General features: G+C 41.2%; 1 protein-coding gene across 1 annotated transcript; it reads right to left on the reverse strand.

Moving 5' to 3' along the window:
• Positions 1-7,137: 7,137 nt before the first annotated feature.
• On the reverse strand, positions 7,138-10,400 carry LOC309354712 (vomeronasal type-2 receptor 26-like; the record flags this gene model as incomplete). The annotated part of the gene is made up of 4 exons (XM_081884976.1): positions 9,546-10,400; positions 8,804-9,031; positions 8,160-8,286; positions 7,138-8,039 (listed from the first exon to the last, which is right to left on the reverse strand). Exons 1-4 carry the CDS (start codon positions 10,380-10,382, stop codon positions 7,138-7,140), a joined length of 2,094 nt encoding a protein of 697 aa, XP_081741102.1. The 5' UTR covers positions 10,383-10,400.
• Positions 10,401-16,401: the final 6,001 nt, after the last annotated feature.

Raw genomic sequence — 16,401 nt, forward strand, 5'->3', positions numbered from 1 at the left:
AACAGCCTGTTCCCTTTTTAAGGAGGAACGGAAATATCCTAACACTGGACACAGGACCCAAGGTGACCAAGGCGGAATACAGCAGTACTATTACTTCCTTTGATCAGGACACTATACTTCTGTTGATGCAGATCCCTTCAACCTTTCCACATGAAACTACTGACAAGCCAAGTGTTCCTCATCCTAGATTTGTGCATTTGTCCCTACTGAAATTCATGTTACTTTTGTCCCAGTTTTCCAATCTTTTAAGGTTAATAGTATCTAGAGCAGGGATTGCTAATGTGGGGTAACACACCTGAAGTCTGTTTCTGACTCTTACAACATCTCTGGTCTCTCCCTGTAATGTCCTCATATTCATAAGGCAGTGATGGTCCTTGGAATTCACTGAATTCTATACTGCTTAATAAGTACCTTTCAGTGATGAAACAAACCTTAGCCTAAGATCAAAAATTGAAACCATAAGAACCTTCAGGTTCAGAACAGGTTTTTAAAAAATCATTCTTACTAATAGTCTAGTTCAGATAAAGTCTATCAATATTGGTTATTCAAACGGGCTCTCCCAGTCACACAAATATGTACACATTTCAAAACATTTCTATTCATTTCCCTATCCAGAAATTGGAATTTATCCCGTATTGTCTTAATTCACAAGAGATTCCTGAATTTTTTGCCCCACCATAAGTCGCATTCAAATCTAAAGTGGTTTTCCTCAGGTAAATTAGAAGAAGTTTGCAACTCTAGGTTTGATCATTCCTCTGCTGTAATAAATGAGTGGCTAAGTTCTTACACAAGCTCTTCAGGCAGCACTGGTGGGGGTTCCTCAGTGAATGTTGCTGGAGAGGCGATGAAGCCACCATGGGAAACAATGCCACCAATGAGAAACTCTCCTGGCTCATGATACATGTGAAGTGGACTGTGTGGACCTTTGAGTCTGCATTTCTCTAGGTGAGCCTGACATACTTTGTAAGAAAACAGTTTCAGCAGCAAGACCACTAAAATCACCATTTTCAATTCAAAGGGAACTGTTTGTTCTACGCAGAAACCACTATTTCTCTGGCAAGAGTATAATTAACTTCTCCAAGATAAAAGCTGTCTCATTTGAATGGTACTTTATTTACCTGAAGCGATACAATCTGGGAGTATCCAAGATCAGATTTGAGGCTCCCAGACCTATTTAAATTATTCTGGTTAATTTTAGTATCCCTTGCGTTACTTTTGCAAGTGGCCACTGAAAGTCCACAGGGGTTTTTGAGAAGCCACAGCTTTAATTATAGCCCTGTTCATAACCAAGCTGGAATGTAGTTATTTATTCAATGCTTGTGAACCCCTGTGGAATTGCAGAGGAAAATGTGTTTGTCACATATTCGGAACTATTGTGTTAAACTCCCTTTCAGTGGATAATAAGGGCCAGTGGTGTATTGGTGAAATTAGGAGTTCATAATAGAAGACCTTGTAAACAATGGAGACTCCAAAATGTAGTACGGAGTTGTCAGCATCTTGAAATTTGACTGAGTGGACCTGGATCCACATCAACCATGTGGCAATGACCCCTCACCACTTTTCCAGGGGGGACAGTTGCGTTCCCTCACTCTCAGCCTCCTTCCCAGATGGCCTAGGCACACACATTTGCTGGCCTTTGGAGGGGAATTCTACTTGGCCAGTGTATCTCAAAAGGGACGGGTCTTTCCAACCCAAAAGGCACTATAAATGGGCCACTCACTGGTGTCTCTTGGAGGGCAGTGCCTTGCTGGTTGTAGCCATTGGCTGCTGTCTCGTCCGGCCTGGCAGTGTGGCTTAAAAGCGCGGTTGCAGGAGGCTCTCGCAGCACGGCTGGGTGAAGAGCGACACCCTCCCACCCTCCCTTATTATTTCCAATCACAACTCACAATTCACAACACACACATCTATACTAAAAATGCAATCCGTGCACAGCAATCAAAGTTTAATTTATATTTTTTGTGTTATTTCATTTATTTAAAAAGGAGATGATTTGACTCCTTCCTCCGCCACCAGCTGAGAACAGGAATTGAACCCTGATGGGTGCTGTTTGCATAGGAGCACCCTGAAACCAGCTGGATCAAATTCTCCCCCAAACCAGCGGCTAAGCAGAACTTTCTGCAGGGAACATGGTGGTGAAATAGACTGTCGCAGCCTTTCCACCCACCACTCAAACCCTGAAAATTCTGGGTCACTCTGCATATCCCACCCCATAATGGGACGATCTGTGCCTGTCTTTCCTGAACTTGGCCCAAGCAAAGTCTATTGTTCCAAAGTGTGCATTACTTCCTTTTCAGCTTCATTGAATGAGCCTGGGTTATACAATCAGGAGAGGGGAAAACCTCTCCTTATTCACTTCTCCTTATTCACTTTTTCCACCATGTATAAATGCATTGAAACAGTGAATTAAATAACTGACTGTCCTGAGACAGCCAAAATCAGCTGCTAGAGGTGGCTGCCTCATGTTGTCTAATGGTGGAGATGGCCCTGAGAGAAAACCTGCCCAGAAAGGCTTGTTGAAAGGCTTCTAATAGCAGCCTTTACATCCTTCTTCTTCAAAGGAAAGATGGCTGGGTTTTGCAAGGGGGTGACATAGATATGGAAGACAGAAAACACTTTATCGATCATGAACTGGGCTGATGGAGGCAGGTAAATAAACAAACAAACAGGGCCCAAATACATGGTGACCACAATGAGGCGAGAGGTGCATGTGGAGGCAGCCTTGGTGGTTTCTTCAGTGGGAACCTGGGAGCAGATTGTGTAGAGAATGAATCCATATGAGATGAGCAGGCCAATAAAAGAAATTAGTGACAAAATTCCACTGTTGGTGACCATCATGACCTCCAAGGGATTTGTGTCAATGCAAGCCAACTTGATGACCAATGGGAGGTCACAGAAGAAACTGTCCACTTGTTTGGGCCCACAGAACGGCACATTAATAATATGAAACCCAATAGCACAGTGCCGTGGAGGAGCCCACCAGCCTAGGAGGCAAGGAGAAAGGCCATGCAATGAGGCCGGCTCATGAGCAAGACATAATGGAGGGGATGGGAAATGACCACATACCGGTCAATTGCTATGGCTACCAGCAGGAGCATCTCACTGCCTACAAACACATGGACAAAGAAGATTTGTGCCATGCAGCTCTGGAAGGAGATGATCTGATATTGGGCAAAGAAATCCAAGAGAGATATTGGGATGGCAAAGGAGGATAGGCAGAGGTCCAGGAAAACCAAGATATCCAGAGTGAATCTGAAAGACAGTGATGCTGGAAAATGGCTGAGAAAATGAGAGTGTTGCTGATAGAAGACTCCAACATTATCATGGTGTGGTCAGCATCTTGGAATTTGGCTGAGTGGACCTGGATTCACACCAGCCGTGTGGTATGTCTGCAATAACCACTCATTGCTGTTCTGGGGGATTACAATTGTGTCCACTTCCTCTCAGCCTCCTTCCCCAATGGCCTGGGCACACACGTTTGCCTACACCCCCATGGGCAAATGCCTCTGTGACTCTGGAGAGGTTGAGTTGGTGCCCCATGCCCTCCTGTATGACTCCTTTTATAGAGCCTTGTGTAAAATCTCTCCTAATTCTGTCAGCCTATGTCAGCTGGCACCACATGGAGAAAGAGGATTCTTGAAATCTCTCAGACTCCACAGTTCATTCACACCCAGGTGAGGGTGGTGAGGATTCCCAAAGTTGCTGAGCCTGACTATCCAGCTTTTTGGTGAATTTTAATTCAGTGTCCAAATACATTCAGTGATGCTGATGTCTCTGGCTGCTGTAAACTTCAGCATTTTATTTTTAAAATATGTATCCTGTTTCACTTCCACTAGGGCAGAGGCTGGGGATATGTGGCACTCCAGATGTTGAGGGATTCCAAAACCCACCAACCCCAGCCAGTATGGAAAATAGTCAGCAATGATGAGGGCTGTAGTCTAGCAATATCTGGAGGGCTATAGGCTTCCCATCCCTGCTCTAGGGGGATTGAAAGCAGATAACAAGAAAAGAAATAATATGTTTTACTGTGTTTTTATATCTGCTGCAAACCGTCCATAGTGGCTTGGGAAACGCAGCCTGATGGGTGGGCTATAAATAATAAAATTATTACTATCATTATCATCATTATTAGTCCTACTTCCTTCCATTCCTTTCTCCACTTGAATACCTGGACCTTCTGCAAGGGGGGGGGCATAATCTTACAGACACTCATTAACAAGCATAGTTAGCTTGCTGTATAACAGTACAGATGTCTACTCAGAAACAAGTGAGATTTAATGGGCCTTACACCCAGATAGGTGAGTATAAGCTGGCAACGTAGGCTCTGGTTTATGGTTGAAATTAAGAGAAAGCAGTGGCTTTGTGCCCTTAAGAGCTGTATAACAGGAGGTATAATTCAGAGGTTAAGCCTGGATTCTAGAAAGCTGAGCTCCATTATGGGAATACTTATGCAACCTGAAGTCTCTCTGTCCTCTTTGATTCCACTTTCAATCTGATTAAGCTCTGGTTTACTTGTATTCTCCATTCATCATGGTTAGGTCTAATCAATTTTACTGCTCATCAAACATTTGCTGAAGGATGCCAACAGTCAGTGGAAAGTCCAAAAATATACTTGCCACAAATATAATACATATTTGTATTAAGAATACAGTGTTCTGATCCATCACATGTGCTGGTACCAATAAAACTTTTCAGTTGTAGCTTTGTCAAATGCTTTGCCCAGTGAACTGTGCATGGTTCTTTGTTGCCATCTTTTCCAAGCACCAGGGCAGAAATCATTCACACTTTCTTATCTAGTTCTATGAATTTCACCAAGGAAACCTGATTCAGACAAAATCTTGGGGGGAGGGAACCCAATTCAATGGGGGTATATTATTTCACAGTACAGAAATAATCTATAGAACTCACTGGCATAGGAAACAATGGTGGAGACAGTGCATTTGCTTTTGGATACGGCTTGAAGGTTTAATCTCACTGTAAACAAGTGGTACAGTGACAATAAAGTATTTCTATTTCCCACAGGAATCTAGTTGGTCATTGTGAGTACAGGCTGCCTTATGAGATCGGCCATTGGCCTGATTCAAGAGGATCATCTTACATCTCTATGATCTTGGTTTTTTTTTTAATATTTTTATTGGATTTTCAAAAACACAGACAAAAGTTTAAATTTCACTTACAAAAGAAAAAATAAACAAACCATTCCACTTTCAAAAATATTTTTACATGACCAATCGGGCTTCCTCACATCTCCCGTACCTTGCATTCTTTACTCTTTAGGATGTCAGCAAATTATCACCTTATTTTTTAATTCATACTTTTCCAATAATTTTTAGTTTAAAATACTCTTTGTCAATTATTTAAACCTTTAACACCTTTAATAATACCTTAAATTTCTTCCTTTTCTTACTTTTAACTTAATTTCAATCTCAAAAATCTAATCGCTGAAGCAAAAACTTCCAAGTCGTACAGTTTAGCATTTTAACATTCATACAACTTATAATGTTTTTGTAAATAGTCCTTAAATTTAGTCCAGTCCTCTTTCGTCGTTTCTTCTCCCAAGTCGTGGATTCTGCCAGTCATTTCAGCCAGTTCCATATAGTCCATCAGTTGCATCTGCCACTCTTCCAGTGTGGGTAGATCTTGTGTCTTCCAATATTTAGCTATAAGTATTCTTGCTGCTGTGGTTGCATACATAAAAAAAGTTCTATCCTTCTTTAACACCTTCTGGCCAACAATGCCCAATAGAAAGGCCTCTGGTTTCTTGGGAAAGGTATACCTAAATACCTTTTTTAATTCATTATATATCATTTCCCAGAAGGTCTTCACTCTTGGGCAAGTCCACCAGAGGTGAAAGAATGTCCCTTCAGCCTCCTTACATTTCCAACATTTGTTATCAGACAAATGGTATATCTTAGCAAGTTTGACTGGGGTCATGTACCACCTGAATATATCATTTTCATAATATTTTCTTTCAGGGCACTACATGCCGTGAATTTCAATCCGGTGGTCCATAACCTTTCCCAGTCTTCAAACATAATGTTGTAACCAATGTCCTGAGCCCATTTTATCATAGCTGATTTAACTGTCTCATCCTGTGTGTTCCATTTAAGCAACAAGTTGTACATTCTCGAAAGTACCTTAGTCTTAGGTTCTAACAGTTCCGTCTCTAATTTCAATTTTTCCACCTGGAATCCTAACTTTTTGTCCGACTTAAAAACTTCTTGAACTTGAGCATACAGAAACCAGTCCTGCACCCTATTTTTTAATTTTTCAAAGCTCTGCAGCCTCCAATTGTCTCCAACTTTTTCTATGATTTCCCAATATTTCGGCCGGCCGGCCTCCATATTGGGTTTTTTTCGGGCCTTGGCTTCCACTGGTGATAACCACCTCGGTGTTTTACTCTCTAACAAGTCTTTGTATTTAGTCCAAACCATATAAATTGCTTTCCTGACAATGTGGTTTTTAAACATTTTGTGAACCTTTACCTTGTCGTACCACAAATATGCATGCCATCCAAAAACGTTGTTAAACCCTTCCAGGTCTAGGACATCGGTGTTCTCCAATAATAACCAATCTTTCATCCAACAGAAAGCAGCAGCTTCATAATATAACCTTAAGTCCGGCAGGGCAAATCCCCCTCTTTCTTTTGCGTCGGTTAGTATTTTAAATTTTATTCGGGGCTTTTTGCCCTGCCAGACAAATTTAGAGATATCCTTCTCTATGATCTTGAGTATGGATAGGTTGACAATGAAATCTGACTGTGAGCAGTACAAAACAAGAGACCATAAATGAATACTCAAATATTCCGTGGCCTGCAATAGTACAATTTTGCATATCCCATTATGCTGAAAGCTGTGAGACAAGTTTGATCACTGAGAATTAAGGCTAGATACAGATTTGTTTACATGTATATTTTGATAAGAATTGCTCTGAATCTTCTTGTCAACACATGCTACAAGAGTATAATGTATTTGGAAATGTATGATTGTTTTCAATGAATTTACAATGAATTTTCAACTATGGAAATTTGAACCCTAGAAAAAATTATATAAGGCAGCAGCTGAACATATATTTCCAAATGTTCTACTGTAAAAACAGAGAAAAACACAACATACCAGAAATGACAGGTTTCTCATTTCTTTAAATTTTCTTCCTTATTAGCTGTTCCCTATTGTTCAGCTCAGGCCTCAAAATGATTATATAACATTTGGGAGAAAAGATGCAACCCAGCAACCCACCACCAGAGGCTAAGATGGAGAAGATCTCCACAGCCACCATGTATTTTCCCTTGGTGCTCAGGTAGGAGGGAATAAAGGAGAGCCAAACACTGCAGAAGACCAACATGCTGAAAGTGATAAACTTGGCTTCGTTGAAACTGTCCGGTAATTTCCTGGCAAAGAAAGCCACAGCAAAACTTACAGTGGCCAGGCAGCTCATGTAGATGAGGACACAGTAAAACATTGTTGCAGAGCCTTCATTACATTCTAGTATAATTTCTTCAGTCATTGAGTGCATGTCTACATCAGGGTATGGGGGAGAGGTTGCCAGCCACACAGTACATATCCCTGCTTGAATTATGGAACAGGAAAGGAGAATGGAGTGGCCTACTCCTTTCCCCACCCATTTCCTCATCCTGGACTCTGGTTTTGTAGCCATGAAGGCCAAAACCACCATGAAGGTTTTTGCCAGGACACAAGAAACAGCGGTTGAGAAGATGACACCAAAAGCTGTTTGTCGGAGGAGACATGTGACCTTCTCAGGTCGGCCAATGAAGAGCAATGCACACAGGAAGCAGAGCAGGAGAGAGATGAGGAGAGTGTAGGTGAGGTTTCGGTTGTTTGCAATGACAATGGGTGTGTCGTGGTGCTTCATAAATATACTTAGTATCAGGGCTGTGATCAAGGAAAGCAACAGAGAGAAACAGGCTAAACTGATGCCCAAAGGTTCTTCATAAGACAAGAAGCTGATATCCTTGGGTAAACATGCAGCTCGGTTCTTGCTTGGATAGTATTTGTCTGGACATTTATTGCAGTCATTCATATCTGGTGGGAAAGAAATATATTAGGTCATACATTTCAGTTTGGTGAAATGTTTACTTTCTGTCTGAGAAAGTAATGCTAAGGACTGAGTCTGGATCTACTTAACCTATTTATTTCTCCTACCATACTTGTTTGCAATCTTCCCCTCTGCACATGGGATGCAATCGTAGCAGCAAGGTGGCTGTCCCTCCTTCACTTTCTTGCTGGATCCTGGAAGACATCTCTCAGTACAGAGAGAAAGAGGCCGAGTCTATTCCGTAAATGAAAGAGCAGAAGGGTCAGCAAGAGAACAATGAGTTTGGAAATCTTCATGTTCCGGGGCCCCACTCTATGTTACTAAGCTAATTCAGCATTCCAACAATATGTAGAATGGCTATATTTTTTTAGTAGTAGTAATGTTTGAAGTGATTTCATACTCCCTCTATTGTTCTGGGATGTGTAGGTGTTGTGATTACATAGCAGTTCCCCACTTTTTAGCAAGAAAGGGAAAATCTTGTGGCTTATCTATCCTCTTTTCTTCAGTTTAAAATCATTATTTTATAATTGTTAAGAAATATTTATAAATAAAATAAAATAAAATATTTGCCTTTATTCATTGAGTGACTTCTAGCAGTAAGCTTTTGCCTCTCAATCTGGTACTTGGATTCTTTTGTCATATTCTGCACAGTAACATGCAGTTTAAAAGACTGTGAATAGACCTGCAGGCGATTGACCATTCTTTATGCAACACTGAATCTCTTTGGAATTCTCTAATAATACGGTCCTACCTGATTAAACCAACTGTGCCATGTTATGGCATCTTCATCAAGGATGAATAATTGGTCTGGAGGAGCCTGTGGATCTATCCTCCCAATGCTCACTCTTTGCAAACTTTGGTTGGAGAATATAATCCAATTGACAATATCCAACCTGGATACCACCTCCCCATTCTGGTTGATGAAGACCACATCTTCTGCAGAATTGTTAAATGAGATACTTCTCAGAAAGTGATGGAGCTAGATTGAATATAGAAAAGGCAATTGTTTGGAAATGGCTGCAGTTATAATACAGAACTGAGGTACTTTTTCATGTGGGGAGGACCTACAACAAGTGGTGGGTGGTGATACAGTCAACTGTGAGTGGAGTCAGGTCCAAGAATGGAGAGACCACCAATTTTCTCTCTCCCACATCTCTCTCTCCCGTTATTTTCAACCTTTCTTTATCTCCCCTGCCCCACACCTCTTTTCATCTGTCCCTGTTCATCTCAGCAGACACCAGAGTGGTGTGTGATCACCTGATCTGAGGGAGGATTTGGTGTATATGGGATATAGAGAATGCTGAACATCTCTCTTGACCATCACAACTGCCTCTTATCTGTGAATGCAGTGGCATCCCAGTGGTCTCCATACTTCTCCCATGGAAGTGATCTTCCTTGTCAGAGATGAAAGAGCAAGTTGACAACATTTTGGAAACCCATACCTTGTGGGGGAATAACAGGCCTCTTCCAGTTGAGGAAGTTTAGCCTATTACCTGCCAAAACTGTTGATTCTGATTCTTCCCTCTCCCTCTGTATGCCATTTCTCTGTGCCTGGGTCTGGATGAGAATATCGCATGTAAAGCATGGGCCATTGCGTAGACAGCACTATGGATGCTGTAACTGTGGCCTGTCATGCTCATTTCAAAAAATGATCCGGGAAGGCTCTCCAGCTTCTCTTCTCCAGTGCAAATATTCCCCTCCACCTTGTCTGAAGTGATATCTGGGAACACACATTCAAAGGCCTGTTGCCAGAAGTCCCTGATAAAACCGTCCCCATCTGTGCTGGAAGGGTTTCTGTGCACAACATACTGATGAAATCCTGGTGGGTTTCTGAAGTGAATTTCAAAGGATATAGCACCATTGAATACTCCCGCATCCCAGTTCTTTTGAATGACAAATGAAGTGAACTCAACATGGGCAGTTGTTATCCATACTTTACTTTTTATATTGTATGTCATGTTATCATGTTCTGATAGGTATGGAAGCCATCTAAAAGTTGCCATGGAATAAGATTCTCCATAGGCAACTATTACATTAGCTGTGCTGCTAAAAATTTTATGGATTATACTTGTCCCCTGTTGTAGCATGCCATTAATTTCAGAAATAAAACTTAAACTGGAGATTCTTTCTAAGAATGCAAAGCAGACACCACTCTTGGTAAATATTGGGGAAATGGTTTGCACAAATCTTTCTCCATTTTCATTGTCCATTGCAATGACTCCAATCCACGTCCACCTGAAATGCAGAAGCAAAGAGAGAATTCCCTCATACTGAAGGGCTTCTGAGGCTGCCATCTGGTAGAAGGGAAGCCCTGGGCTTTTATCATTCATCACCGGAGCGGAGCCATAAATGAGCTAAAAAGTAAATGGAGGAAGAGAAGACACAAAGTAGATTCCTTTCACAGTAGAGTGGTACCTCAGGTTAAGAACTTAATTGGTTCCGGAGGTCCTTACTTAACTTGAAACTGTTCTTAACCTGAAGCACCACTTTAGCTAATGGGGCCTCCTGCTGCCCCCGCGCCACCGGAGCACGATTTCTGTTCTCATCCTGAAGCAAAGTACTTAACCTGAAGCACTATTTCTGGGTTAGCGGAGTCTATAACCTGAAGCGTATGTAACCTGAAGCGTATGTAACCCGAGGTACCACTGTATTCATAATCATTATGTGGTGAACCCTGTTAGTCAAATATGCCCCTTGCCAATCTTTAAGAGTTTGTGTGGCTCTCTCTCACATATACTAAAGAAAAACATGCAAATTAGCTGAAAACTGGGATCATCTCCCATTTGTGGTTTGGAAACCTTTGCTTTGCTGAATGGAGAGGGGCACTGTGTCTGTTTTTTATTATTTTTATGGATCTTGTTAACACATTGATGACTGAAGCAGAGCATTGTGTCTGCTTCACTTAAAAACAAACAAACATTTTTTTTATGTCATTGCAAAATTTGGCAGGGTCTTGTACAATGGATAAAACTGATAGGGGGAACATACCATGCCTCAAACAGCAGATTACCTAGACATGATCTGGGCTTGTCAGAATTGCAAATTGGGTCAGATGCACATTTCTTCTCTGGAGCTTCATCTTTCTTCTTCATGATGCACATGCCCCATCACACAGCATAACTGTGCAGATTCTTCTCAGACTTTATTTATGAACATTTATTTCACTAGTGAATCAGCTGCTATCTACTATTACTTTTCTCCTGCAGAACTGGATTGTATCTGTAATTTCCCATAACTTCACTGTGTCTTTAATTATGTCTGGTGTGCTAAAGAGGAATAGTTATTGTACTGCCTCCTACCTGTAAGGTTTTTTTTTAGCTGTAAGCATTTCCCCCACTTCCCCAGCAGCTTATTTGACATGCCCTCCTGCACCAATTTTTCCACTGGCACATCAAATCTTATTGCTTTTATCCAGTAAGCAATTCCCCCCCTTTCCTCAGCAGCTCAATTCAGATACCCTCCTAACTAAGCAGAAAATGATGCATAACCAAAACTGTTGGTGAGAGAGAAGCCCACTCTCCCATCAGTGGCCTTTGTTATATACTGTAAGTGATCTAAATGTGTGTGTAAGACAGGGGAGAGTTACTTTTTTTTTTTAGGTATTGCAACCTTCCCCTTTATTCAGGTATGTCTGTCTTTGTTTGCTTATATTATAATTATGTACCATCTTTATTTTCCAAGGATCTCAAGGTGGTGTACATGGTTCTCCTTGCAATTTCATCTTCACCCGGAACTGATGCTGAGGAACCTGCCTCTCCCTCTATGCAAGCTAATAGAGGTATTGTCCATGGGTGTCTTACCTGTGGAATCTTATAGATATCCAAAACTGTTGCCACATAAAAGGAGATTTCAGAATCCAGTCCCCCAATGACCCCAGTCAGATTATTTTCAACATCACATATATAGTTAGGGACAAATTTCTTCGCCATAGATAAAAGCCGCAGTGTGGCAAGATATGTGCTCCTTGCACTGATATAGCTGTCATATAAGTGGAAGCCCAAGGTGATATTGGGTAGGATGTGAGGGTCTTTGTTGATCTCCTTGACTGCAAATGCCAAGGCCACGATGTGCTGGTAAAGCTTAGGCACCACCCTAGGATGAGAGTTGCAAACTGTATCATAGGGAATTTCAACAAATGTATTCTTTTACACACCAACAAAGTAGTTAATCATATCGAGTTCAGGGGGATTTACACTCAGTCCGTTCTACTATTGAATAGCTCTTATCAGTAGAAAAGATCTTCCTGATGTTTAGTTGAAATCTCCATTCTTGTTACTTGAATACCCTGATTTGGAGCAAGAGAAAACAAGCTTGTTGCATCTTCTTGGTGACAGCCCTTGAGATATTTGAAAATGGCTATCATTCCTCCCCTCGGTCTCACCATAGCTAAACATATCAAACTCCCTCAATCATTCCTCACGAGGCTTGGTTTCCAGACCATCTTTGTTGCCCTCCTCTGCACATGTTTCAGCTTGCTAATATGTATTCGTCTTAATTTGTGTTGATCAGAACTGGATACAGGACTCCAAGTGACCAAGGGAGAATAGAGCAGTACTAGTGCTTCCTTTGATCAGGACACTTTTCCTTTGTTGATGAAGATCCCTTGAACCTTTCCTACTATTGGGAAGCCAATCTTATTTTTTTGCATTTGTTCATGTTACTGTTGTCCCAAATTTCTAATCGTTTAAGGTAAATAGTATCTAGAACAGGGGTTGCTAATGTGGGGGCCATGGGACGTCTTGCTGTCCACACCAGAGGGGTCTTTTTCTGACATGGTCTCTCCCTGCACTGACCTCTTTTTCATGAGTCAGTGATTGTCATTGGAATTTACTGAATTCTATACTTCATAATAAGTACCTTTCAGTGCTGAAACAAAGCTTAGTCTAAGTTCAGAAAATGAAACATTCAGCTTCAGAACAGGATTTTAAAAATTCATTCTTACTAACACTCTAGTAGTTCAGGTAAAGTCTATCAAAAAATTCTGTTCAAAAGGGCTCTTCCAGACACACAAACATGCATACATTTCAATACATTTCCATTCATTTCTCTATCCAGAAATGGGAATTTCTCCTGTATTCTCTTCATTCCCAAGAGATTCCTTCCATTTTTTTGCCCCAGCATAAGTTCCATTCAAATCTAAAGTGGATTTCCCCAAGTAAAAGGGTAAAAGTTTGCAGTCTCAGTCATTATTCTGCAACTCTAGGTTTGGTCCTTCCTCTGATGTAATATATGAGTGGCTTGGTTCTTACACAAGCTCTTCAGGCAGCGCTGGTGGGGGTTCCTCAGTGAATGCTGCCTGAGAGGAGAAGAAGCCACCATGGGAAACAATGCCACCAATGATGAAATCTCCTGGCTGATGATACGTGTGAAGTGGATGGTGTGGACCTTGGAGCCTGCATTTTGCTATGACAGCCTCACATATATTGTAAGAAATCAGTTCCAGCAGCAAGAACACTAAAATCACCATCCTTAACACAAGGGCAACTCTTTGTTCTATGATTTTGCTGGCAATATAATAATTAGCTTCTCCTAGATAAAAATTGTCTCATTTAAATAGTAGATTAATTTCCTGAGAGGATACAATCCAGGAGTATCCAAAATCAGACTTGCTGATCCCAGATAGTATTTAAATAATTCTGGTTAAGTTGTAGTATCCTTTGTGCTATGTTGCCAGTGGCCACAGAGAATACACAGAGATTTTTGAGAAGCAGCAGATTTAATTACAGCCCTGTTAATAGCCAAGCAGGAGTGTAGTTGTTCATCAAATGCTCAGGATTCCCTGTGGAATTCCAGAGGAAATTGCTGAAGAAAATATTCAGAACTGTTATTTTAATTTCCATTTCATTAGATAATAATAGACCAATGGTGTATGGGTGAAATTAGAAGTTAGAAGCTCATAATAGAATACCTTGTAGCCAATGGAGACTCCAAAATGTAGCATGGTGTAGTCAGTATCTTCGAATTTGGCTGAGTGGACCTGGATTCACACCAGCCATGTGGCATGTCTGCAATGGCTGCTCATTGCTGTTTGGGGGGATGACAGTGGTGTCCCTCTCAGCCTCCTTCCCCTGTGCCTTGGGAATGCATGTTTGCCCAAACCCTCAAGGGCAAATGCCCCTGTGATTCTGGAGAGGTTGAGTTGGTGCTCCAGGCCCTCCTGTATGACTCCTTTTTATAGAGCCTTGTGTAAAATCTCTCTTGATTCTTTCAGCCTATGTGAGCTAGCACCTTAGGGAGAGAGAGGATTCTTGAAATCTCTCAGACCCCACAGTTCCTCCAGATGCAGCTGAGGGTGGTGAGGATTCCCAAAGTTGCTGAGCCTGACTTTCTAGCCCTTTTGGTGAATTTTAATTCAGTGTTCACCTTCATTCAGTGATGCTGATATCTCTTACTTCTTCTGCAAACTTATGAATTTTATTTTTTTAAATATGTATTCTGCTTCATTTCCACTAGGGCAAAGGTTGGGGATGTGTGGCACTCCAGATGTTGGGGGATTCCAAAACCAACCAACCCCAGCCAGTATGGAAAATGGTCAGCAATGATGACGGCTGTAGTCTAGCAATATCTGGAGGGCTATAGGCTTCCCATCCAAACTCTAGGGGGATTAAAAGCAGAGAACAACAATAGAAATATGTTTTACTGTGTTTTTATATCTGCTGTAAGCCACCTAAAGTGGCTGGGGAAACACAGCCAGATGGGTGGGTTTTAAATAATAAATTATTATTATTATTATTAGTCCTACTTCCTTCCATTTCTGTCTCCACTTGAATATCTGAACCTTCTGTCAGGGGACCATAATTGTACAGACAATCATTAACAAGCATATTTAGCTTGCTGTATAACAGTACAGATGTTTACTCAGAAATAAAAATTTTAAGGTTTAATGGGGCTTACTCTGGTTTACTTGCATTCTCCATTCATCATGGTTAGATATAATCAATTTTATCTGCTCATCAAACATTTGCTGAAGGATGCCAACAGCAGTGGAATAGCAAAGAATATATTTGCCACATATATAAAACGTATATGTATTATAAATGGACCGTTCTGATCCATCACATGTGTTGGTGAATTAATACCAATTGCTGCTCTCCATCTGTCAAATGAGTGGCACAGTGAGGTCTGCAGGGTCCTTTATTGCCATCTTTTCCAAGGACCAGGTCAGAATTCATTTACATTTTCTTATCTAGGACTCTGAATTTCTCCAAGGAGACATGATTCAGACAAAATCTTGGGGGCAGGGGAACCCAATTCAATGGGGCATATGTTATCTCACAGTACATTGATAAACTATGGAACTCACTGACACAGGAAACAATGGTGGGGAGAGTGCATTTGCAGTTGGGTACGGCCTGAAGGTTTCCCACAGGTATCTGGTTGGTCAGTGAGAGTACAGGCTGCTGGACCAGATGGGCCATTGGCCTGATTTAAGAGGATCATCCTTCATTTCTACGATCTTGGTTATGGATAGGTTGATGGCAAAATCTGTTAGCAGAACAGAACAATATTTCATAAATGAATATTCCAATATTTCATGGCTGCAATAGTACAGTTTCACAGATCCTACTATGCTGAAAGCTGTGAAACAAGTTTGATCACTGAGAATTAAGGCCAGATAAAGATTTACTTGCATATATTTTGACAAGAATTGCTTTGAGTCTTCTTATTAGCACATGCTACAAGAGAATAATGTATGTGTAAGCATATGATTGTTTTTTCAAAGCAAATTAGTCAATTTTACAAATGAATTTTCAATTATGGAAATTTGGAGTACATATATATATATATATATATATATATATATATATATATATATGCTTTCGTAGATTTTCACGGGTACAGGAATGCAGGTTTTGGTGTCCTCGGGTGTCTTCCCGTGTAAAAGTTGGGGTGTCTAGGCGACGTTTCGACGAGGTCTCACTCGTCATCTTCAGGCTGGTGCTTTCGGCTTCTTGTTACTGGAACAGAGCAGGATCTCAGTGTTTGAGTTCCTATAAATACTGTTGAGGGGGTGTGGTGTATAGCCTCCAATGTTCTGGGCAGAGAGGAAGTTCCCAGGCTAGTGTGCCTTTTCTTCTTTTGTTCCTTAATTACTTGAGGGATATCTTGAGTGATTTCTTGAGTGATATCCTGAGTACCACTTAGGTGGGTCATTAGGTGTGGATTAGTTGCTAAAGTCTTTGTGTCTTGACCTCTTGAACTTTGTGAAGAGTTTTTCTGATAAGATGGCTGTACTGCACTTAGTTGTGCTCTGGCTTGGCTTCGTGTATAGGGGCGAGCTGTGGTTTTGTGGCCTGTGTCAGCCAGATCTGTGTGGGGATTGCAGGGGGGTGCAGCATCCGGAGGTGC

Source organism: Podarcis melisellensis (assembly GCF_964234715.1).
Source record: "Podarcis melisellensis genome assembly, chromosome: 13".
Classification (NCBI taxonomy): Eukaryota; Metazoa; Chordata; class Lepidosauria; order Squamata; family Lacertidae; genus Podarcis; species Podarcis melisellensis.